Raw genomic sequence first — 26235 nt, forward strand, 5'->3', positions numbered from 1 at the left:
TCCCCATTTCCTGTCAGCCTATAAAAATAAATCCATCAAATCAAATCCATGTTCTTGCATTTTACAACCTAGAAAACAATCACATGTTGTTGTTGTTGTTGTTGTTTTCTTTACAGTGAACTGAGCGCATTTGCCGAAACGAATAAATATTCATGTTCTTGCCTTTTACAATTGCGACTTCTGGAGTCACAGTAGTCGATAGGTCACCAATTTGTGTGTAGCGCTTGGCCTGAACGCTGCCGTACATGGGAGTGTTCTGTTGTGACAGGAGATGTGGGCCGTGGGGTAGCAAGGCTCACTGACTTGGGCAACAACTAGCGAGGTTAGCATATTTTGTCTGTCAGAGTCAGAGACAGAGTCACTATTGAGCAAAAAAAGAGGAGGATGGTAACGTCAGCCACGTTTCTGGTGGAAATGTCACCGTAGAAATAATAATAATAATAAAAAAAAACCTTTTGTAAACACAAAAAATTGGTTGTAAGATCGGACGTGAAGAAGCAAAGCAGCGTTGCTGGGTCTTAAAAACTGTGTGGACGGACACCATTTTATGATTGTCAATGCATCCGAACCCCAAGGATAAACTCTGATCTCTCGCAAGCTTAACGTTGTTAGCCAGCTATACATTATTACGTGAGGATGGGTTCTCAGTAGAGCATACCACTGGGGGAAAAGGTACATTGCGAGCATAATGGATACCGCCGAGGAAGGTAAATGAACTGACTGTACAAATTGCATCATTGAAAGAGAATCAAGTCTGGTGGTGCTATGGTGGCCTCCTAGTGGTTAAGCAAGCTTACTAGCTAACAATCAACCAAGGCTATAGTGAATGTTTTTTAGCTACAAGAGATCATACTGCTAAGAATAATGTTGTCATTCAATGAAGCTGATGTGATGTGTTGTCAACACGTCAGGGCGCATATAAACGTATGTGTCAATTTGCCACGTTATGGTGGTCAGGTGGACAGCAATAGCCCAACTTGGCATGCTCCTAGCTGAGCCCAGTTTGTATTAAGTCTCTTTCCACAATAGTCAAATTAATCATACATCAATCCAATTCGCTTATTATCTGAAAGTTGTTCAAATTTATATTCTCTCAACATGATGCCTCTAACAATGCTGTTTTCCCCATCCTCCCTGTGCCATGGGTACCTGTCTTTATATCTCAAATATATCTTCCTCACTTTCATATGTGCAGCGGATATTTGTCGTGTGTGCCGCTCGGAGGGGACCCCGGACAAACCCCTCTATCACCCATGCGTCTGCACTGGCAGTATTAAATTCATCCATCAGGAATGGTATGTGAGTTTGTCTCCTCCATAAAATAAAACAGTCATTGTTGACTGTGACCCTGCCCATCTTCCACACCACACTACCATCTCTACCATTCATCTACTACAGTGTCAAGTAGACAGTGAATCCTATGACATGTTACTGAGGGTAATGTATGTGATAATGGCTGCATTGACAGCCGGTGTGTAACAGAAGACATATGTGTGTATATATACAGTACGACGTATAGAATGTTTGAGCTGACAACCGCTGTCGCTGTGTGACAGGTGTGACGCTCTACAAAAAGGTCGACCTGTCTTCTACTCTTTCAGTGCTCCTATGACGCAATCAATCAATCAGTCAATCAATCAATGTTTTTGTTTCACCATTTTCACTCCAAATTCCTGCTCTTTTCTATAAAAGGAAGAAAAACGTAGTCATGTCGTTAACCAGTTCTTTAACACTAACCTTTTCATACACAATGTGTCTTGAGCAACACTTCAATGGCGACTCAATGGTGAGAAATGTAGCTGGCCACGCTCAGTCGGGGGTCCGCTCATAATTCCGACATTCCATTATTCCGACCATTAGTTTACTGTAAGGTTAGGAATAGGGTTAGATTAGTTATAACGGGGTCAGTCGGACCGACGGCGGGCGGAATAATGGCATAGCACTTCTCAGTCGTTTACTCATTTTGTAGCTTTTGTCGTGGCTAGTGTGAATGCAGCATTAGGGTGTGGGGTGGGGGGGCAGAAAGGCCAGGCCTGGATTGTTCTGTGGCATTTGTTGAACCTGTGGCTGAATCCATATTAGCTCATGAACTCCACAGAGTTTTGAACAACAGGTTGAGGCCAGGGTTTTTGGGGAGGGGGGGGGGGGGGGGGGGGTTGCATCTGAATAGTAGAATTGTGGAGTCTGTAGGTTTTATCACAGTTTATTTTGTACTGCCTGGTCAGTGTGTTTGGAAACAGCTGGGACTAATCATTACGTTACACATAACCCAGCTGTTAATCCCACAGCCTAGCCTTATGTCATAATATGCCAACAACATGGTACTATTACAACCGAGTGACCGACTTGCTGAGGGTAAAAGACTTTTCCACAAGTCTTGTTTTTCTTGGTGGTTAACCAGATTGTGATCAGAAACTCATGATATCATCTTGTGTCTGTTACTATGACTGAAATATTATCGGCCTACGACATGCTCACAGCCTGTGTGCGTGCGTGCGTGCGTCCTGAAAAGTTCACCAACTTCACCATAGCCGAGACTGTCATCATTCTTATACTCCTATTTTACCGCTGTAGTGCCGAAATGATTTCGGCTCGCCAGAAATTTTCAGTAGCACCGAAGAGCCGACTTTAGGACGGTACCTGCCCCCCTGAACCTCAAATGAGGTTCGGGGGGGCCATCACATTGTAGGCTCTACAGAGCTTTAGGACGGTACCTGCCCCCCCCCCCCCCCGAACCTCAAATGAGGTTCGGGGGGACCATCACATTGTAGGCTCTACAGAGCCGAACCGACTTTTATTCGGCTCTAAAATAGGAGTATGGATCGCGCCTTAGGCTAATCATATCTTGACTTTATTTTCTGAGACCTGCTGTGTCATAGGCTGTGGCTTCAGTCTGCTGCAGCACTTTATTGTATAGCCAAACCTGGTTTACTCACACTCCATGAATAGAGTTCATTCAGGTGAATGAAATGTCTGGAACACTGAAATGTTCAGAAAGTGATTTGAAACAGAACAATATGCAAATTGTGCCATTATTTTTCCGATGAGGGCATCTGCGTATAAATGCGTGAGAATAAACAAAACTTTGCACATTGGCCGGGCCAGTGCTTTAATGAGTGACTTCAACTGGCAATTTTGGGATATAAATAATCCTGATGTTGGTGATACTGCAACTGTCTGCGAGCAAATTGCCGTTCATTGCCGTTCCTCTAAGTTTAGCCATCGTATGAAGGGCTTGTCTTGCACAATGGATACATATTTTGTTGTACTAGTAGTAGCTATTAACTGTCAGCTCTGTCTTAAACACACATCTATGAACATTATAAAGACTTTGATCATCAAAGTTTCTACCGTATATTGAATTTTGATGAGGATAATTATAGTGTCTGAAATAAGCACTGTCGGAAAAACCTTGTTCATGTTGTTTGTTTTACAGTTTGGTCCAGTGGCTGAAACACAGCAGAAAGGAGTACTGTGAATTATGCAAGCACAGATTTGCTTTCACACCAAGTAAGTACTTCTGCCATCAACAGAATAGATAGACTACTTCAACATATTAAACAGTGTCAGCTTTCCTCAAAACACATGGGATCTTATGGACTCTAATAGCATTTTTACGGAGGGACATTACTTATACAACACATTATACTCATTTATTTCATGTGTAGTGTACTGTACTATCCTTGACCTGTTTTCTTCTATAATAGATCATAGTTCTTGTTGGATCAGCAGTTTTAAAGTATATACATAAGGATATGTATATGTAAGGCATTCATGGGCAACTGGTGGCCCGGGGGCCACATGCGGCCCCCACCTTCACTTAATGTGGCCCTCAGGTTAATGTCAGAATACTGATATAATATTGATTTCAGCTGTTTACAATTCCACAACATGCAAACATGACCCGCTTTAATTACGCCAAGTCTAAATTAGTAGCTCATTGCTTCAACACAAGTATAACTAAAGGCATTTGAAATTACATGAAAATGTTCATTTTCAGGATTCCAATTAAAAAATAGCAAAAAATAATTCAAGATTTCAATTATTCGAATATAGCAAAAATAGCCGATCTACAAGCTCAAAACGTGTCGCAGCGCGACGCGTTTTGAGCTTGTAGATCGGCTATTTTTTGCCACAACAGTAATATATGGCCCTAGGGAGTGAGTGTGGAAATATAGTGGCCCTCTGCATCGTCAAAGTTGCCCACCCCTGATGTAAGGTAATACATAAGGATGCTGTGGCTCTGTTATTGACCTCTACATCTGTCTTATCTGTTACCCCCAGTCTATTCCCCAGATATGCCGTCCCGTCTTCCCATACAGGACATCTGTGCAGGCCTGTTGACCAGCGTGGGCACGGCGATACGCTACTGGTTCCATTATACACTGGTGGCTTTCGCATGGCTTGGTGTAGTTCCTCTAACTGCATGTGAGTGCACACACACACGCACACACGCACACGCACACTCACACACACTCACACTCTCTCACACACACACACACACACACACAACACCACATAGTTACGTAAATTCAGTGTGTAATTGTCAAACACTTACAAAGTAGTAAGTAATTATGCAAAGTGGTAGAATTACTATAAATTGACATTGTCCCACAGTATGTGTTATAAGCACATCTGTTTGTTGAAAATCATTATTGCATTTATTAACATTGGGAGGACAATCTTAAACAACATCAAACACAATGGTTGTAATTCTCATCTCATCTCATCGCATCAGAAGTACAACGGGCCCTTTCCTTCTCATGTGCAATTTTCAGCATAGTCTGAAGTGAAAACTCTGAATTCACCAGATAATTCTGGTTTAGTCCTCTTTTACATTACACATGACATTGATTACATTGATCAAAATCTTAAAATTAAAACCAGTTACACACTTTGGTTGGCTATTATAACACATACTGTATTTTTCTATCAGGATCTTGTAAATCCTCATTTAGGATAGCTGTGTCGGCCCACGGTTCATCCTTCCATCCAACACTGAATACAAACTGGATTGTCATGGCCAGAAATTATAACCTCGATCATATTTTACTCCCAAACAAGATTATTGGATGGATTACATTGTAATTTGCAGTGCACCTTCATGCTGCAGTACAGACTCGGAGACGTTGGTCTCTAGTGCCACCATTAGACCAAAAGTTCTGAAAATGGAATGGTTTGCCTTGAAACTTGCAGTGTGGTGAACCCTAACCCTTTGAAGGACCCTCACCCTTGCAGGTGGGCCTTATTAATTTTGTGACCCCATGGCCTTGCCGCCATTCCTTCTAGTACTTCATCAATGAATATACAATTGTATGTCCACCCCTAATTCTGCCACTATTGCTAATTAATATGCATTTGTAATGTTTGTTTTTTTTACTTGTAGCCCTACTAGTGATAGCAAAGGGCTGTTGCGCAATCTCTACCCTCTAGCAGATGCTAGTGGGTCTTTTAGACTCATTAAGGCCCTGACATACTGCAGGCGACATTGACCCGTGGCAAGTTAGGCAACTTGGAAGCCTGACAACGTAAAATTGTTGATATAATCAGCTTTTTAATATATTGTTGCTTTGCCTTTTATATTGAACCATCTGTATTGTCCCTCATTGCTCGCTGTAGCTTGATTCCGCACCGGCACAGCACTCAGAAAACAGTCCACTGTAGCACTCGTCTTGTTCGTGTCTTGTTGCATATAAGTATAGTGCAGGCTGCACCGCAATTATTATTGATTTGAACTGCATCACATTGACTCGAATTTAACGAGATACGTACCATAACGCACATGCAAGCATGTGCGTTGGACTGTACTCCATTCACACCTCTTCTCCTTTCTCTGGTCTGTGCCGCATGTCAAATTAGAACTGAGCTAGGGGTGGGCGATATGGAAAAATATAACATCGCAGTATTTGTATGGTTATTTTTCAAGTTACTTAACAGTACAACCACCTACAGCCAGGGTAACAACAACTAGAAGAAAAAGGAGTAACTTTAGGCCAAAATACGTATTATTTTGTGAACGAAACCGTCATTCTACAGAAGTATAAATTAAGATATAGAACTGCAAATCATAGAATGTGCATTCACTGTATCACGATGTATACGATATCTCTGAAAAGGCATATCGTGGAGACATTGTATACGTCTCAACGATATTTATCACCATATCGCCCACCCCTAAACTGAAGACACGTCAACAGGTTTTGGCGTGTCCAGTTGACGCCTCATTTGTGGCCGCAGTCATTGTAGACAATCGGTGAATTTGATTGACGAGCGCATATGGTGCTTACAGTGTGTCAGGGTCTTCTTTTGAAAATAAAGCTCATATTTCGCATATCTATTGCAACTCTGTTGTATAAAGTTTTGTGTCTTGTGCTCACCTGGAGGTCATTGTATAGAATTCAAACGGGCAGTGAGGATTACATTTCATAGGTTGTTACATGACGACAACGTTTTTGTTTCATCACAGGTCGCATCTACAAGTGTCTGTTTACTGGCTCTGTGAGCTCACTTCTGACACTGCCATTGGACATGCTTTCCACGTGAGTGATGATCAAACTACTGTACTTTAGTAATATCTGTCGTTGGACCACATGAACCCTAGAAACCCTGCACTGGGCATGTCATTATAGGTGAAAATAGACAAATATCTGGTGAAAATAGAAGATATATATATAAGCTTGTGTGATTGGCTATTTCCACTGTCCTCCCTGGTGGAGTGAGGTCCAAACATGTTGGTATAATAAAGGCTGTTCCCTCTTTTCTTTTTAAACCCGGATCGCCTATTTCTTATTTGATTGCTATTTTCACTTGACGTACAACAAATAATTCTGTGTTGAAGTGGTTAACTTATGTGAAGGTGAAAAAGCACCATGGTCAAATTGAAGACAAATCAACGTAATTTACTTTCCAACAACGCCTGCATAACTTACAGGACATTTCAACTAGTTCTCTTCGACTCCTGAAAGCATGCTCGCTACAGGCACACTCAAAATTCCCTCTCATGTATACTTACTTGTGTATATGCTTGCATGTGCATTTGATGTTTTAGAGAAAACCTGCTGGCGGACTGTCTGCAGGGCTGCTTCGTGGTCACCTGCACTTTGTGTGCATTCATTAGCCTGGTGTGGCTCCGAGAACAGATCGTCCATGGCGGCGCCCCCCAGTGGCTAGAGCAGCAACAGCCGCCGCCGCCCAACGTGGCTGCACAAGCCCACGAGGTCAAATGCACTCGCACTGAAGATCACCCATCCATCAATGTTTTTCCTGTGTTTGTTTAGCAATTCCAATTTGTGGACAGGTTCCATAGAATCTGAAACGTTCTAAGGATAAGTTGAGGTCAAGTAGAAGGAGAGGTTAAGTGAATCATTCCAGGGCTTTAAAAAAATGACTGCTGCACACTTGCAGGTGTCACACTACATTTTCTTTGTAGCACCATAGCTTTCACCGATAGGCTCTTACAACATTTATCTACATAAAAATATTGTGAAATGTCCTGCAGTCTATATGGAGTCACTTACTGCAAAATCTATGTCTTCACTCAGCGTCTCACTTTTGTTCTCACACTCACATTCACACCCATACAAACACCTCCCTCTCTGATGTTCCTGGAAACTGACTTATAATGTTCGCTGACTCCAGGCACACGGTGCAGGTCACGGAGCAGCTAATGAGCCCCCTGTGGCCCAGCCGGCCCCAGCTGACCTCCCGGCCCAGAATGAGGCAGAACCAGAGCCCCCTGATGCGCCCCCGGACCAGGGCGACGACGCTGAACTGAACAATGAAGAGGATGTGGAGATAGAGGATGGGGCTGCTGCTGAAGATGCAGACGCTAACAATGGAGCGCAAGGTTGGAGAGATGTTGTATTCAATCACAGTTTTTAGTGCCAACCAGGTCATTAATTCAATACACCCGTGTAAAATAAAGCAATAAAAACAATGCATATGGTACAGTAGGAAAAAAAAAAGTTACTGTAAGGGCAGTTTAAAAGCAACAAGGCAATCATATCCTATTTATAAACGTGCAAGAGCATCAGGGGGACTGAAAGGCTTGTGAATATAGGAATGTTTTTAGCCTGGACTTAAAGCTCTCAACGGAGGGGGCAGATCTGACAGCAAGAGGAATGCTGTTCTATAATGTGGGAGCTGCGACAGCAAAGGCACGGTCGCCCCTGAGCCTCTTCTTTGTCGCTGGAATTTCTAGGAGTCGTCTGTCTGCTGACCTGAGGGTCCTAATGGAGGAGGGATATGATAGGAGGTCAGAGATGTATGAGGGGGCCAGTCCGTTTAATGCTTTGTATGTAAAAAGAAGGGTTTTGAATTGAATTCTGAACCGAACCGGCAGCCAGTGAAGAGAGGCCAGGACAGGGGTGATATGATCTCTCCTCCTGGTGCCAGTCAGGAGTCTGGCAGCCGCGTTTAGCACCAGATGGAGACAGGATAAGAATGACTGGCTAATTCCGGTGTAGAGGGAGTTGCAATAATCTACAACACTGTTTACAGAGGGGCTATACTTTAAGTATTCCTTTTTTGTAAATATCACAGGGGTTGTATTCTGGAAATTTGTCACATTGTTTCACCCCTCATGAGTTTGCAGTTCCAGCAATTGTTTTCCACTACATTGTTAAACAGGACAGGATTGATTTACCTCAATGAATTTGGATCACAAATTGCTCTCTTTTGTCAGAGAGATATTACTGGTGAAGTCTTGTTAACAATGTAGGGCTATTGGAGTTTTTGTGACCTTGAGGAAATCACTTTGAAGGCACAAAAAAAACAGTCATATGGCAAAGTATAAATCAGCCTGAATCCCTATTTGTAGATGACATGAATTGGAATGCTCTGGAGTGGGATAGAGCAGCCGAAGAGTTGACCTGGGAGAGGGTAAGTCTGGACAACAATATCAATTTAGTATCAATAATATTGATATCACTGATTTGACATCCCCCTACACTTAATTGCATAAGTTCACATTCTGTACACTACAGTACTAATATAGTCCTGCTATATACCTAGAGCTATTTCATTAAAACGTCATGTCATTCTACGCCTTCTCCCAGATGCTTGGTCTGGATGGATCTCTGGTCTTCCTGGTAAGTTGACGTAAGCCTACAGTATTATCCGATGTCTTGGAACAATTGCTTGGAAGTATGTCTGGGATTTGAAAGACAGTCGGCTGATGATTTTGTGTTTTGTCATTTTCTAGGAGCATGTGTTTTGGGTGGTGTCTCTAAACACACTCTTCATCCTGGTCTTTGGTGAGTAGATTAAAATCAAACTGTGTGAAGATAATCACAATTTGGTACTATAATGTTATTTATGATATTATAAAATAGCATCTATGATAAATAACCCTAACAATTACACATGTTGTGAATAACCACACAATGGCTCACCTGGTAAAATATGCATTCCTGACTTATTTTAACCCATTTTGACCTGAGATCAGATTCTAAAAATGTCTTCTACATCCTGACAGTTTTCTGAAAAAGCTATGTTTCTATGTCAGCCGTTCTTCGATTGTTCAAAAATAGCAGACCTACAAGATCATAGCGCGCCACTACAAGCTATGAGCTTGTAGATCTGCTATTTTTCAATAGCTAAAGCATAGCATAATGCTAACACCAAAAGTTTAATGAATACAATAATATTTTAACTCATTTGTATGAGTATGTTAATACAATAATAACTGAAGTTCAGAGGAGTGCACCAAACCTTTTGAGGTGCCGGCTGCGGGAGCAGAACTAGGAGGAGATGAAAGTAGTCACAATCTTAGCTTCAGTGCCACAAACTGAACTGAACTATTGATGCACGAGAGAGAATTAGAAATCAAAGCCATTTTATTCTCTCTCGTCCGTTAATAAGGTTTGTGGGACTGAAGCCAAGAGTTTGTGTCTACTTTCATCTCCTGGCTTGACCCCTATTGGTTGTCAAATAGTACTGCCTGAAGCTCCTACAGTACATGCATTGCCCCTGGTATCATGTGTGGGAAACACAGGTTCAAATCCTGGTTAGGACATGAAACTCATGGACTGCACTGCAGCTTTAAATAAAGGAGAATTTAAAAAAGAATGGAACTGCATATAATAATTTATATTAAGTATAGGTACTAGGCTCATGATGCAGGTTAAATGCATTACGTATTATCTTATTATACTTCCTCTTTCAGCGTTCTGTCCTTACCACATTGGGCACTTCTCTGTCGTTGGACTTGGCTTTGAGGAACATGTAAGTAACGTATTTACATCATGTCAGTCAAAACAATTCATTACATCCAAAAACCATGGAGCTATGCTAAATAATTGTTCCTTGATTTGTCTGTGACTTCTTGTCCTTAGGTCCAGGCTTCCCATTTTGAGGGCTTGATCACAACCATAGTGGGCTACATACTACTGGCTATGACTCTTATTCTCTGTCATGTATCCTTTGCCTTGTGCACATTTTAAAGGTCGCTCTTCTTTAGGGCATTTCTAGTCTTGATTAGCGTATTGCTTGCTTATTACTACTGATACCTTGATGAGGACCACAATGGAAACAAGCTGCCAGGGCTTTTTGTTTTAATATTTTCAGCTTTATTGTACAACTGTACCACTGTATTCAATCAATCACCCAATCAATCAATACCATATCACCAACACATCTTCATATAAAATGATCATGTCACAAAGGCCCCCATAGATTCATTAATTTGTCTTCTGTGTTTAACATGTAGGCACGGAGTTGCATATGAATGGAAATATCCATTTCATACATTTTTATATGCACAAGCAGGCAGACATAATTTGACAAACTGTAAGCTGCCTACGTGGGCTGTGTCTTACCAGGTTACTTGAAGATGAATTTCATAATGTATGTAGTTTTAGAGTTGAGTTGGTGTGATATTGAACCTTGACAGCTATGTGTTAGGGTCTGGCTGCATTGGTCAGGTTCCAGCGTTCACGACGTCTCCTGGGAGTCTGCTACATCGTTGTCAAGGTAACTCTTTTTCCGTATCTGTGTTCTTTGCATAAGCACTGCAAACATGCACTGGTTTTAGTGTCTTGGAGGGTTGTCAACAAGGTTGTATGTGGGACTCGATAGTGGTTTGAGTTTGTACAGTATGTGTTTGTAAATTAGGCAGATTTAATTATAGTGCTAGCAGGTACAGTATAAACCCCAACTGTCACCATTTCCCTTAGTGCACAGGATACACTGGCATTGGTTTCTCGTCCACTGACAGCTCGAGCATTTAGCATTTTATGTGGCCAGCCTCTTGTTTCTAAAACAAAAAAGCAGAATGTGTATCGGAGGAGAGGTGGTTGTCTACACATAGTATACTGTAGTATTTTAGGGGTACTTTACAATGTATTTCATGAAGTGTGTGTGTGTGTGTGTGTGTGTGTGTGTGTGTGTGTGTGTGTGTGTGTGTGTGTGTGTGTGTGTGTGTGTGTGTGTGTGTGTGTGTGTGTGTGTGTGTGTGTGTGTGTGTGTGTGTGTGTGTGTGTGTGTGTGTGTGTGTGTGTGTGTGTGTGTGTGTGTGTGTGTGTGTGTGTGTGTGTGTGTGTGTGTGGGGTACTTGATCAGGTTTTAGACTATATAGTGTTCTATTTTAGAAAAGCCTCCTGTGGACAGGTGTTGAACACCAGCACTCGTGCTAATACACTGTAAGCAGTGTGTCTTGTCCATCCAATGTGATTGTGATGTTCATGTCAAATAAATAAACATAACATAAGCTGCTGTAGTGTTAATGAGGATCGGCTGTGCCTCTGTTCTAGGTCTCTCTGCTGGTTGTGGTGGAGATTGGTGTGTTCCCACTCATCTGTGGCTGGTGGCTTGACATCTGCTCTCTAGTAAGACTCCTCCACAACTCACACTTTTCGCTTTTTTAAATCAATATTGTACCAATGACTTTCAGCAAGAGTGTGTGACTAAATAATAACTACTTTGGATATATTGGAACACAGGTTATTTTGTCTATTTCTTGAAAAGTAACCGTTTTGGACGTTGACCTATAAGGTTTCCGCCCGACAGCAGCAACGTTATACTGTCACTCTTGCATGTACATAATTTCTTTCCATCTGTAAAAACCCCAAGCTGCTCTCATGTTACTGTTCCACCACACTTTTCAATGTACAGTGGGTTTAGCCAACTCAAGGTACGGCCACGGAGCCGACTTGGGGACCCAACGCAGCTCCTCCAAGGAAAACAAACAAATTAACGGAGCTGAACGTGAATCCCCCCCACCGCCCACCCCTTTTTTTCCCTCACTGTATATGTTTCTTTTCCCTTTTTACCTCCTTTATGATGAATTCCTGTTCTGTCCTTTGTCTATATAGAAGTGTCTATTTGTACGTCTCTAAATGTTTTTGATGATTTGAACATGGTGGACCCTATTGGAAACAAGTGTAATGCTTAATTGGGTCGTCCACTCACAGTTAACAGCCTTTGTATTGAGTTTGTGCTTGAAATGTACTGTAATTCTGCAAACTGTTAATACATTTTTCAATCAATCAATCAATCCTTCTGCAGGAGATGTTCGACGCCTCGTTGAAGGACCGAGAGATGAGTTTTAAATCGGCACCAGGCACCACTATGTTCCTACACTGGCTTGTGGGAATGGTCTATGTGTTCTACTTCGCCTCATTCATCCTCCTCCTCAGAGAGGTGAGAACCTGATTCCAAACATAGCCCTGCTGAGGCGTCCAGGTGGCACGATGGGGTAAAGTTCCTGCCCACCACCGCAGAGACTATGGCTTTGAAGTCCCTGGTGCGTCCAGCTGGGCCAGGTGTTTCGACGAACACAGTTGCCCGTGTTCGTGGGAGAGAAGCATGGTGGGGAGTGCCTAGCCTGGCTAATAAGCCAGACTCAAATCACACTGTCCAGGCTATTTTTCTTTTGCCAACGGCTGATTCGGTCTGGCTTATTAGCCAGGCTAGGGAGTGCCATGTGTGACACGCTGCACTAGCGACTCCTACAGCAGTGGCTCTCAAACATTTTAGTTCCCCTCTCCCCCTCACCCCCTCTCTCTCTCTCTCTCTCTCTCTCATTAGCAGGCAACAGTGCAGCACTATCTCTCTCTCTCTGTTTCTGGCACAACAGCGCCACTTTTGCCCCTACTGCTACACATAGTCACATAGGTTAACACGGACATTGCTGTTCCTTGGCATAGTCACATAGGTTAACACGGACATTGCTGTTCCTTGGAGTGGTTGCACCACTCAAAAATTCAGGCGTGCCTCAAGAAGGTCCATAGGGACCGACACGTTGCCCGCATAATACATTTGTCCTCTTGTACCGAGCAGATCTACAGTGTGCGGGCGTATTTTTCTATTTTATTATTGATGTGCACTTGCCTACGCACCTGTTCCTAATCCTCTACTCTAGGTGTGCGAAAGCTTTTCTGTACTATCTCTGAGACGCCAATCTACACTGTCAAATCCTGATTTTAATTCTTGAGAGGGTACAAATGTAATTTGTTCACTCTAAGAGTTACAGACCTGTAAGGGTCTATTTGGTTCAATAATGAAGCTGGGGACCCCCTGAAACCCCATCAACGATCCCTAGGTGTCCCCAGAACCCACTTTAGGAAAGACTTAACATATAATAAGTTAACAAGTTATCTTGTATAACAAGTTAATACACGTGACGCCACCGGTCCACTAATCGAGTGAGGAGTTTCACCAGGAGGACAAACTCCTCACTTAATTAGTGGCGTCGGTGTATCACAGTTGAAACGTTCTCGTCTACACCCTCCCTGGTGAACCAACCAGTGGGGGGGTTAGCAGCAACAGGGGACTACATTAAAGATAATTATAAGATGATTAGGGAATTGGCTTGACAACTTAATTGGGAGAAGAGGGGATAATAATAGCTCTCCTGGTGTTTCTTTTTTGTTGTGGAAGATAAATGTATTAACACACATTATGGATTCTTTATTGACTACAGGTACTGGCACTGGTCGCACATTCAGTTGAGGATAATACAATCACATCACCATTGAAGTGTAAATCATTGAATACCACACTACTGCCATTCTCCCATTTATGACGCTTACTTCGGCTCTCTTTTCCCGTCCCTCCATCTCCCTTAAGGTGCTGAGGCCCGGAGTGCTGTGGTTTCTGCGAAACCTCAACGACCCCGATTTCAACCCGGTTCAGGAGATGATCCACCTGCCCATCTACAGGCATCTGAGACGCTTCATCCTCTCCGTGGTTGTGTTCGGTTCCATCGTGCTTCTCATGCTGTGGCTCCCAATTCGGCTCATTAAAGTGCTGATGCCCACCTTCCTCCCTTACAACGTCATGCTCTACAGGTAGCCAACAAAGCTTGCTAGCATAGAGGCTAGGCTCCCTTAGTCAGTAGTTGTGCATTAAAAAGCCTCACCCCATTATACGGAATCTTTGGTAGTATTGGTGACCTTTGTCACACTAACATCATGCATGTAGCTAATAAAGCTAGCGTAGAGGCTCGCTTCCTCAGAACAAGATGACCGCCTTGCCTATTCTATTCTATATCACTGATTAATTCTGCTGTACACCAAGCCCTACCCAGTAGCACGGAAGCTTGGTCAGGGTAGGATTAGCAGTGGAGCGAGCTGAAGCCCTTGCCTCCTGTGTTATGTTATCTCTTCTTTGATAATAATCATTGTCACCTTTCCTCCTTACAAAGTCATGCTCTGCCATTTTTTTCTACCATTTAATAGAGGGTATGCGCATGCATAAAGTGAATGGCAGATTGAGTGGCAAAGTGAGTGACAAAGGGAATTTAATGTTGTTTAAAGGTATATTGAGTGATTTGACTTAATTTAAATATCACTTATTTTTTCTTTTTTTCTGGATAATCCTCCCTACTATAGAGGGTGCTGACCATATAAGGACTTCCTCCCTGTCCCCAGTGAGCCCCTGGGGTAAAAAAAACCCTAGTTTCAGTTTTGGTGGCGGGTGGCAAAGAGTTCATCCAATCAGGATGAGAGGGGCCTTCCTCCAATCATGATCGAGTGGGGGTGGGCCTTGGTGCACATGCTGTTGGCCTGTTGCACTTCCCCCACTGTAGAGTGTGCATGTGCACATTTTGTTACCGGGGCGGACTGGGTGGTTTTCCAAATCACTGAATGCTCCTTTAAAGTAATTTCATGCAATCAAGTAATCAGTAATTTTTTGTTTGGATGTATTGGCTGTCAAGGCCAGAAATTAGTTTTTTGCCACTCAGTAGGCTTTCCCGCATAACTTCCTGGTATGATGATGATGTCACGCGCATACCCTCTATTGATGTGGTGTTAATGTAGCCTGGCTAATAAGCCAGACTCAAATCACACTGTCCTGTGGTATTTGAGTCTGGAGATGCTGTGTATGGATCTTGTTTCCCGGGGGGGCGGGTTCAAACATTTTCTCTTTGACGCAATTGGTCAGAGCTACTGTCAGTCAAAGGTCTCAAGCATTGAACATCACTGTACCAAAGCCCGCCCATATTGCATACCGTGTCCCGATTGGCCACACCAGTTCTCTGGTGTAGGAAATGGGCGTACAATTGAGCCTCTCCAGACCGTAATCCGCCGGCAGGCAATTTTTTTTTGCCAACTGCTGATTCGGTCTGGCTTATTAGCCAGGCTAGTGTTAATGATCCACTGCTCTCACTTTATTGTCTTTAACACTCCAGAAAGGCAAGGCATCGGTGTTGTATTTTAAACCTGAACGCCTCTTCCTCTTTCCCCATCAGTGGTACCCCCCAAGCCGTGAACCACTCCCCACCCCACCACCAGTGCGGTTAATGTTTATGAGATACACATCTTTCCCCAGGCTTGTCTCTTCTTTCCTCTCTGAACAGGAAAGAGAGGAAAGGGGCAACACAGTGATGTGTTGCTGTCTCAGACTCTCAGTGTAACCTCACATTAATGTAAATCCAAGTCTCACATCGTTTCAACTGAGAGAGCATTATATTCCTAGTAAATGGCCTAATCACTGAGCTAGCCGTCTCTTTTTCTTTGACCACATCTCTCCTTATCTCTCTCCAGTGATGCCCCAGTCAGTGAGCTGTCTCTGGAACTGCTGTTACTCCAGGTGGTGTTGCCGGCTCTGTTGGAACAGGGTCACACCCGGCAGTGGCTCAAAGGCCTGGTGAGGGCCTGGACAGTCAGCGCAGGATTTCTACTGTAAGTCAATCATTTCTACATTATGTACAGAATTGCAGAATACAATAATAAGACTTGATGTTTTCCCAAGTGACTGCATTTCCCATCTATTAGTTTCTGTAGCTTTACTGTATTGACAACAAACAAAAAAGCATTGTAGGATATTGTAAAATATTTAATTACTCCATCTCCCCAGAATAGCTATTGTCTTGAAGGCAGATAAACACTTTTTTCAGTTTTTATTTGTTATTACAATAAACTTGTGTGAAGTGAGGGGCGCTCTTATCATCATACATCATCATACATATCATACATCACATTCCGTGCTCAGCCAATCAAATCATCACAAATGTAATTCCGGTCAATCACTTTTGGCGTCTTCACTTTTCTGCCCTCACTCAAATCATCGCTATGGGGTGATCAGCCAATCATCAGCCAATGTTTGTGTTCACACAAACCAAACCCTCAAAGCTGGGAATAGGTGGGGCTAGTGCCCCTCAACAAGAGATGAGACCTGATGTAAAGGGTGTCAGGATGCTCCACAGTAGTACATCTATCAGAATGCCTACAGTGCTTCACTTTTATGATGTAAAATCGCTCAACTTTATTTTACATCTGTGTCCAGCGGAGCACGTGCAATGCATTGTAATTATCGCCATCTGTCTATCCGTCAACATTCATTTTAATCCAGATTTGTTAGATGAATTGAGGGTAGTATTTATTTTTCCAATTACCGGTAGTCCAAGTTCAAGATCACTGATCAGCCCAATGCTTATACACAGTATGGCTGCATGGCATACATTTATATTTTTCTTTAGGACTACACTATTAGTAAACTATTTGCACCACTACCAGGACCAGTTGCATGTGTGTGTTCCAGAACTTTGATAGTTGTTAGCATTGGATTGTCATGCGTCTGTGAAGTACTGGATTATTCCTCCCCACTGTCTGTCTATTGAGTGATGATCGTCCTAATCGTCCTCTATATTCACTGGTTCAGCCGTTCAGGTCAATAGCACTCTGAAATTCTCTTTCCAAAAACATCTAATCTACAATCCATAAAATAATAATAATTAATAAAATATATATCTTGCCAAGTGACTCATTTATGTATTTGTTTAATTTGACTGGACATTTTGATTTGATTCTATAATTATTATAATATTAATTTGTCTTTCTGTGTTCATTTTTTTTGATTGCTTTATATTGTATATATATTTGATATTGTATTTGCTTTGTTCAGGGCCTCAGGAAGCCTAGAGGCTCACTGGTGTGTCTCTAATGTGGGTCCTAATTAACATAACTGAGTCAACTAACCGCATTTATGTGTTGTTGTAAACTATGCAGAGACCTCCACTCTTACCTCCTGGGGGAGCAGGAAGACAACGACCCTAATCAGCCCGTCAACAACAACAACAACAACCCCGCCGCAGGTCACCATAACAACAACAATAACAACCCCGCGCCTGCTGTAGGGGAGGGTCTCCATGCCGCTCACCAGGCCATTCTGCAGCAGGGCGGGCCGGTAGGCTTTCAACCCTACCACCGGCCACTTCGCTTCCCATTCAGGGTGAGTCGGCCCTCCTTCCTAATGTAGTAGCAGATCTGCAAGCTCCATCTGCCATTTTGAGCTTGAAGATCTGCTACTTTTGATGCTATTTAAAAAAGAGGCATACCCGTATGCCTCTTATTTCGTCTCCACCAGGCCAAAGGCATGGGGAGAGAGTATGTTTTGCACTCCGTTCAATGCCAAACGGCCTGTTATAGCGCCACCAGGAGGCCGACTTTTGTAAAACCTTTTTTTTATATTACTCCTCCAGATTCTGTCCAGAAATCCCGCAATTCGTTACACAGTATCTCTAGAGTCATGTGTTCAAGACGGATCTGTCGGATATTTCATATTCCATCCTAATTGGCTAACATTGGCTTTCAAAGTTTGCAGGATTGTGTGTGCGTCCGTCTGTTAACAGCTAATCTCCGGCACCGTTAACCCGGTCGATGCCACATTTTGCACACACACTCCCTGGTGTCCGATGAACGGCCTGTTATAGCACCACCAGGAGGCCGACTTTTGTAAAACACATTTTTTTATATTACTCCTCCAGATTGCAGCATGCAATTTACGTGAAATCTTTCACAGACTTTTCTACTAGGCTGAGGAATATATCCCACCCTTTTCACATTGGCCTGTTATAGTAAAGTAAGTAATAATAATAATAATAATAATAATAAGTAAGTAAGTAGCCGAGCCATGAGGCCCATAGGGCAGGAGCCTATCTCCTGTTTCTGTAGCGTGAGGCAGCTTGATGTACAAGTACACCCCCTGGACATGACGCTAGTATGTCGCAGGGACTTACCCCCAATTCAACCCTTGATGCTGAGTGTCAAGCAGGGAGGCACTGGGTCCCATTTTTAGAGTCTTTGGTATGACCCGGCCGGGGATTGAACCCCGACCTCCCAGTCTCAGGGCGGACACTAACCACAAGGCCACTGAGCTGGTTATAGTGCAGGTGGATTTTTGCAAAACACATTTTTGGAACAAAATGCCTCAAATCATCCAATTGCCATCCAAGGCGTAAGAAGAAATGGCACCCTTTTCACATTGCCCTATCATAGCGCCACCAGGAGGCCACAGCCTGACCTGCCCTGGTGGAGACCTGTGCCCCGAGGGGCAATTTATCTAGTTGTGCCATAAAATTGTTAATTAGAGGGCTAGTTTTGAATGAGTTCCTCACGCTCCGGTCATGAGTTATTCTGCAAGAGGATGTTGCAAATTAAAATGATGAGAAACATGAGTTGCTCAAGTGAATGCCAACTTTGTATTTTGCCAGTTCTGATTTCCTTAGCAATGATGTAGTTCATATACTCTTATTAGCCAACGGTGTGCTTACTGTAGATGCCTGAGGGCTGTGTTAAGGATGCACTTGATTGGATTGATTTGCATCAGCGTTGATTGAATAAGATTAGACTCTAATAGGATAACTTCCTTAAGTCGGTTTCCTAAACCAGTATTCAGAGTAAAGCTTGAATCAGTTACTATCATCTTGTTGTAGTGTACTGTGTTAGTCTCATTAACACTGAAGTGAATAGGAAACTGTTATTGTTAAAACTTCATCATTTACTAAAGACAGACATGTACAGTATGTATATGTAGAAGCACAACAATTCAAATTAAAGCCTCTTCACTGGAAAGCATTTTAGGACCACCTAAAGTTTGTGGTGTGCACCGCAGTTAAATTTAGAAATGTGCCTACGCCCTAACTACCACTTACAGCTTCATCCCTATAACTCCACCCCTAGCCATTCCTGGAAAAGTTATGCTACATCCTCAGACTTCAATGGTTGCACTCACTACTGACAACTCTTAATACTCTCAATGACACAACAATGGTGTCCTGATAGTGATTATTTCTCTCTCCTTTACTTTTTATTTAACCAGTAAAAACACATTGAGACTGCGTCTCTTTTACAAGTGGGAACTGGCCAAGAGGCAGAAATAAAATTACACTTCAATACCACATCGTCAATGTTACATTTTGGACCAGCAAATACAACATCCAGAATACATCTTACAGTACCTATGAATAAATACAAAAAGTCCCCAGTCCTACTATTTAGTAGCAGGGCAAAATACACCATATACACAATCTACACCATAGTGTACACCATAATCTAATTCAGATCAGCTCGTGTCACGTCTAGACAGTGATAACATGATCACTGTTACTGGCTCACGGTTCAGACAAAAATAGGTGGTAGAACACAACAGCTTGTCAGTCGACAGAAGACGTTTTATTAACTTTGTATTTACCTCTCTGTCTGCAGATTGTGTTGCTGATAGCGTTCATGTGCATCACCCTGCTGGTGGCTAGCTTGGTGTGTTTGACCCTGCCAGGTAAGACAACAACCAACAGACTGCCATTCCTCTTCGTAACCCCACGCCCAAGCCATGATTGAAGAGTGAATGTGTATAGTTGTGTATATGTCTCCATAAACACTGAACAGAACCACACTCAATTAAGTTCTTTCAGTATTTATTTGACATGTTCAAGATGATATATATAAAACAGACAAATAGTATGGTTCTGCTGCCTTCTTCAGAGGCTGTGTCCGTGTGTCTCTATAGGCGTATGCATAAACTCAATTTATGTAACTTAAATAGCATTTTATGTAGACATAGCACTCTATAGTGTATACACATAGTTTCATTATATGTAACTTCCACTGTGTTGTGGCTCTTAGCTTACGTACGATTCATGATGACTATTTTTATGTATTTGATGTATTACCATGTTTTTTGTTCTTGCTTACTATTTCTGCTAAATGCCTAAATTGTATAGTGTATGTATGTACTACTGTTCTGTATATGTGTCTCTTGGGAGTTAAGCGTAAGATCGACTAGAGATCCACAATTCTATCGATGTATAGTAATAATTAGTAGCTGATGAGTATTATTACTAGCTTATTGAGTAATAATTATGAAGTGTGCAGAGTTTTTGAGCATATATATGTTCTTCTGACATGTCGCAGTATTCACCGGGCGGTGGCTGATGTCCTTTTGGACGGGCAGCTCCAAAATCCACGAGCTGTACACGGCAGCATGCGGCCTGTACGCCTGCTGGCTGTCCATCCGCGGCGCCACCGTGATGCTGGCCTGGATGCCCCAGGGACGCACTGTCATCATGCTTAAAGTCCAGGAGTGGACATTCATGGTAAGGTACCAGGACAGGAAATGTGCTCTTTGCCCACTGCCTTCATGTGTTGGTAAATCCTATTATTCTTTGCCTGCTTACGTCATTTCACCAATCAAGTTCAGAACAGAATAGCACTAGACTGATTACCTACTATTAGGGACACTTAATGCTTTCAATGTGCATTTCAGCTCATTGTTGATGGTTACCATAGTCTAAAATATTTACTATACAACCAACCTTTCTGTCTGTTTTGGCCGTTATTTGTTATTACAATTTCCATGAAGCATCGACCAAGTTAGCTTGGAATAGTCTATGGCAGCCATTACATCAATCTGATTCATATCTTCTGGAATTGAGATCAATATTTTGCTGTACACACAGAGACAAACAAAACAAAACAAACTGTGTGTGTGTGTGTGTGTGTGTGTGTGTGTGCGTGTGCGTGTGCGTGTGCGTGTGTGTGTGTGCAGATCCTAAAGACCGTTGTAGTTGCTCTGCTGGTAGCTGGAGTCATCCCACTGCTGCTGGGTCTGCTGTTTGAACTAGTCATCGTGGCTCCTCTCAGGGTGCCACTAGACCAGACACCCCTCTTCTACCCATGGCAGGTATGAATGACACATATGGTTGTGTGTGTCTACTTGCACATGCGTGTGCAGCAGTGTGATGTGATGGCTCTTTTTCCATTCCTAGACATATCATCTCAAGATTCGTTCCATTGTTGTATAGTCAATCTGCGATCATATGAAACAGTCGCATGCGTTATCGAGCAGCATGCATGGAAATTGTGAAGAACATTGTTCTTGACTTGTGGGAACTCTTGTTTGTCTTTACCCATCACATGTACCGTAACTCTTTAAAGGACCACACTGCTGTCTATACATGTTATTGTCTATTGACAGTATCGGCCATATATCGAACATAAACAGAGACCAAATGTTACCGAACATACCCAAATAATTTAGTCGATCCTGACTAAACATCATTGCACAGTAAAGAAGTCATGGACATTCCAGTTCAATTCAGAAATAGATATTTCTCCGGGGAGTATTCTCAGCTAGACTTTTCAAATCAGTCATATCAAAATGACTGCTTTAAAATGCATTAAGGGGAGTTTCAAGTCTGATGATGATCCTCATACAATTCAATGCCTTCATTGAAAATCTAATGCTCTCTTGCTCACGTTCTCTTTCTCTCTAGGACTGGGCTCTTGGAGTTCTCCATGCAAAGATCATCGCTGCCATCACCCTCATGGGCCCCCAGTGGTGGCTGAAGACTGTCATTGAACAGGTGAATTTGAGATGAATGTTTTCACATTGCATAGGTGTTGTTTATTAAGGATCCCCATTAGTCCACAACGTAGAGGCGACTATTGTTCCTGGGATCCATGAGGCTGTAACCGTTCCATGTCTTGCCACTGACAAACATTTTCAACAAGCCAGGTTTTTTTCCTTGCCGTCTTCCTCAGGTTTACGCCAACGGCATCCGGAATATTGATCTCCACTTCATCATCCGCAAACTGGCGGCTCCTGTCATCACAGTCCTGCTGCTCTCCTTGTGTGTGCCGTACATCATCTCTATAGGCGTGGTACCTGCCGTGGGTGAGTGTGTGTGTGTGTGTGCGTGCATGTACTGTACATGTGTTTAACTGTACATCTATTGGTGCTTCTCATTGATGTGATCAACCCTTACGTTAATTGTAAGGGTTAACTCTCGATTGAGATCCAGAATCTCTGGCCCGTGGAGAGTTGGCCATGCCCTTAAAGCATCAACAGTTAAGATTAATTAAGATTAATTATTAATTTATGTGTGTATATTTGTGTGCTGTTGTCGTGCACTGAAAATAGCAGATCTACAAGCTGAGCTTGCATTTGACACAGGGAGAAAATGTATGAAACATTTCACATGAAGTAATGATAGTCTTGGAAAGGGAGGGTGAAGAACCAATGCCATGATTCTTTATCACAGGTGTGACCCCAGAGATGGAGATTTTGATGCAGAGGAGAATCTACCCCTTCCTGTTGATGGTCGTCTCTCTCATCGGTATCCTGTCCTTCCAGATTCGACAGTTCAAGCGCCTCTACGAACACATCAAGAATGACAAGTAAGGATTTGCAGATTCCTGCTTTAGAAAGCCAGATGGGCAGTTTTCAATGTCTGGAGCTGGGTGTAGGAGGTGAACAATAATGAGTACCACAGACGAAAAACAGTCTTAAGTCCAAATTGCATTCTGACCCCTCCACGAAAAGGCTTCGTTGTCCTGAATCCTTATCTATCATTTATACATTATGGATCAATAGTGTGGACTTAGACTGTTTTTCGTCTGTGGCATTATTGTTTGGATATGTTATGTCCTGTCTCGTACTGTTGGACAGACGTGTTGTCCTGTTGGGGTGGTGGGCAGTACCGGTTTTGTGGTGATACTTTTCCTATTGTTTGACAATGTCCACCAATGTTAAACTCCAATCTTCACACGCATAGAGCATCACAGTCCCGCCCCCTTTCATGACGACGACGACGACGGGCCCGGAAGATAATTCCCCTTTCATGTTCCCCATAGACGTTTCAAAAAGTCCTTTTAAGCCTCGGACAAAGCCAACTCTTGTTGTGACAAATCATGACAATAAACACAAGGTTTTGGGCCGATCAAGAAAAAAAGGTCAGGGTAGTGAGGGTACAACACTTTTTTTTGTTTTTCTTCTTTCTAATTATTTGATCGGCCCGACGTTGTGTTTATTGTCATGATTTGTCACAACAAGAGTTGGCTTTGTCCCGAGGCTTAAACGTCTATGGGGGAAATTAATGGGGAGTTACCGGTATCTGTCGTCGTCATGAAAGGGGGCGGGACTGCGACGCTCTATTGGACCTCACACGCCTCAAAGCTGTCACCGTGCCACAACTAGGCGGTCCACCCCTTTGCTCCCATAGAATGGAAGTGACTACGGGGAGGCTGACTTGCTGATTGTTTAGGTTTATTTTATTTGATATTGACGTCACAACATTGAAAACAATGACAATGGACAGACCAGATGTTCCAGCACTAGTGCTACTGTTTCAACACTGCTGTGTCCACTAGAGGATTTTCTAAATGAATTTGAAAATAATCTAAAAACTAATCAACTCCAATGAAGCGCATGTGTGACTACAGTTGAAGATGATACATTAACCTAGTTGGGTTCTCTCTCTTAATTAGATAAAATTGGTGTTCTGTCCTGAAAAAGTAATTTAGATACTTTAAGTGCTGGATAGATGGGGAGACTCCTGTTACTTAAACTCTTTATAGCAATAATTCAGGATATAGAGCTTTACAAAAATGTTATTACAGTATGAATATAGGATCATTGAACAACAAAAAACTCAAATCAACTGCTTCATTTCTCCTTTCTCACTCTGTGCAGGTACCTGGTCGGTCAGAGGCTGGTCAATTACGAACGCAAAAGAGTAGGCTTGGTCGTCCTGCCTTCCAACCCTGTGGCTGAGTAGTGTTTTGTGTGTGACGAAGTCAATACATCTTTGCACCCAATCCCACCTTTCCCTTTACCCTCTGCGGGTTTCAAACCGCTCCTAAGACTGCATTCCTCGGCAATCTCCTGTGGATCTTGGTGGATTCAATACATGTCAATCAGTTTGTTAAATGCCCTTTGTGCCCAATCGGTGGCTGGATGGGGGAAGATTGTATGAGATGTGTGCCGCAAACCAAGTGATCTGTTCAGATTGAAGGTGCAGAACAGGAGAGTAATGGCTGGTTTATACTGTATCGTACGGCCGCGTCGCCGGCAGTCGTACAACATAGTATGATTACGTTTCAAGAATTAGAGGTTTGAAACTATGTGTCTGTATTGTTGTTCATGCCTTGCTTTGTAAACAGTTGCCTGAGAATTGTACATGTGTAAATATTTTGAACGCAGACTTTGTTGTCTTAAAAAAAATAGAAGAAAAACAAAAGAAGTATGGATTAATGCAATGACCATTGTACATCTTAAAAGTGTATGTATATTAATTTATTAAATCAAACTCACAATTTATATATTTTTCTTGCATTTTGTTTTGTATTGCATAGACAGAGGGGAAACATTTTCTTCTAAGTATATGTGTATGGTAACTTGATCAATACATGATTGTTGGTGGTGTGATTTCTTCATCTTTTGGGATGAGTGGAGAGGGGAGCACAACTCCAAATGTCTCCTCAAGAATGGCAGGAATCTCCTCTTCCTTTAGTTCCCTGGTGGTTTTTATTCCCCCTCCACCTCCCTCTGTGGGGAAGGTGGTGGTGATCAGTCTATAACCTATGTAGGTGAGCCTTCCCCCTGGCCTCAGCACGGAGCAGAGCGACTTGCAGAAGAAGATGGAGCTGGCTGAGCTCTGATGATAGTCGCACATCTCAACAAAGTCCTCTCGACACCGAGCTTCAAGCATGAACTTGTAGAGATCAGTCCACTCCACACCATCTGTCTCTCCGAACTCGTCCCCTTTCCATTGTAGGAAGTGCATGCCCCCCTCATCCTTTGTGACTCGATATAATCCGTGGCCCTGCTGCTTCTGCGGTTCACTGGTCTCCAGTGACACGGGGAAATGGAAACCTGACCCTCCGAACCCGACATCGCACAACCAGCGATGTCCTTCCAGGCTGACCATTAAGATCAGGTGGTCGAAAGGGGGCCCGTATTGGCAGGTGATTGAATTTCTCACCTGACCCGAGAGCAGAGTGACCTCGAAACCCATCTCCGACAGCAGCCACGAGAAGAGACCGTTGTTCTCAAAGCAAAAGCCGCCCCTGTGCTGGTTGACAATTTTGTTGTACAGAATGTGAAGGTCCAGGCGTAGGTGTCCACCACTGTGGATGGTGAGGTTCTCAAAGGGCACTGACCGCAGGTGACAGCTGTGCACACGACAAAGTACATCCAGGGTAGGCACGCTTGGACGTGCTGCAACATGACCGATGCGCAACAAGTACTTGTCCACGTCCATCTCTGCAGCAGACATTCTTTGTCCCTTTTTCATAGACACTCCTTATTCAATGTGTTGAAGATTTACTGACAAATCCCGTTTTGCACTGTGACCCCGGATGACTGAGTCATAAAGATCCATGGACTTTGTACATTACAGTGAATCCTGTACTTCCTGTAGGCTGCCTGCTGTATGGTGTTTTGGTTTATTTTTCCCTGGCGCTGACATTTCGGTCTCTCGCTCGCTCTCCCCCCCTTTTTTGTTTTCCATAAGCTGCTCATTCACTTTTAGCCTGCATGGCTTCCCTGTGAAACGAAATGAAAATTCAGACAGAGTGTCGAGCTAATTCACTTCCCCAGCTTATCAAACATTACATTACATAATCCTTCTATATCCTTCCCATTGGAAAACAAGTTTGAAACTTCCCCAACCATGGAACAAAAACATCAAAAGTGTGTTGCATTGTAACAAGTTAACAACACTAACAACAGAAC

General features: G+C 42.8%; 2 protein-coding genes across 2 annotated transcripts; one reads left to right on the forward strand and one right to left on the reverse strand.

Moving 5' to 3' along the window:
- Window positions 1-242: 242 nt before the first annotated feature.
- On the forward strand, window positions 243-24819 carry LOC306912645 (E3 ubiquitin-protein ligase MARCHF6-like). Its single transcript, XM_079489020.1, has 25 exons — window positions 243-707; window positions 1196-1295; window positions 3437-3510; window positions 4285-4428; window positions 6467-6539; window positions 7049-7217; window positions 7639-7846; window positions 8819-8880; window positions 9057-9089; window positions 9203-9254; window positions 10166-10224; window positions 10335-10415; window positions 10903-10971; window positions 11751-11825; window positions 12505-12639; window positions 14068-14288; window positions 15987-16124; window positions 17451-17673; window positions 19929-19998; window positions 20634-20815; window positions 21268-21402; window positions 21995-22084; window positions 22263-22395; window positions 22763-22898; window positions 24193-24819. Exons 1-25 carry the CDS (start codon window positions 689-691, stop codon window positions 24275-24277), a joined length of 2766 nt encoding a protein of 921 aa, XP_079345146.1. The 5' UTR covers window positions 243-688; the 3' UTR covers window positions 24278-24819.
- On the reverse strand, window positions 24813-26234 carry LOC306912652 (arylamine N-acetyltransferase 2-like). The gene has a single exon (XM_079489032.1). The coding sequence runs from the start codon at window positions 25793-25795 to the stop codon at window positions 24902-24904; it is 894 nt and encodes a 297-aa protein (XP_079345158.1). The 5' UTR covers window positions 25796-26234; the 3' UTR covers window positions 24813-24901.
- Between the last annotated feature and the right edge of the window lies 1 nt (window position 26235).

Source organism: Electrona antarctica (assembly GCF_951216825.1).
Source record: "Electrona antarctica genome assembly, chromosome: 20".
In the NCBI taxonomy this organism is placed as follows: Eukaryota; Metazoa; Chordata; class Actinopteri; order Myctophiformes; family Myctophidae; genus Electrona; species Electrona antarctica.

What these genes read in the sequence shown, in the direction of transcription:
- LOC306912645 (XM_079489020.1), top strand. An exon ending in AAATTCATCCATCAGGAATG is followed by an intron (nt 1,296 to 3,436) that starts GTATGTGAGTTT and finishes TTTGTTTTACAG; the next exon opens with TTTGGTCCAGTGGCTGAAAC. An exon ending in GTCAGCGCAGGATTTCTACT is followed by an intron (nt 16,125 to 17,450) that starts GTAAGTCAATCA and finishes TAAACTATGCAG; the next exon opens with AGACCTCCACTCTTACCTCC.
- LOC306912652 (XM_079489032.1), bottom strand. Translation starts at nt 25,795, where the DNA reads ATGAAAAAGGGACAAAGAATGTCTGCTGCAGAGATGGACGTGGACAAG.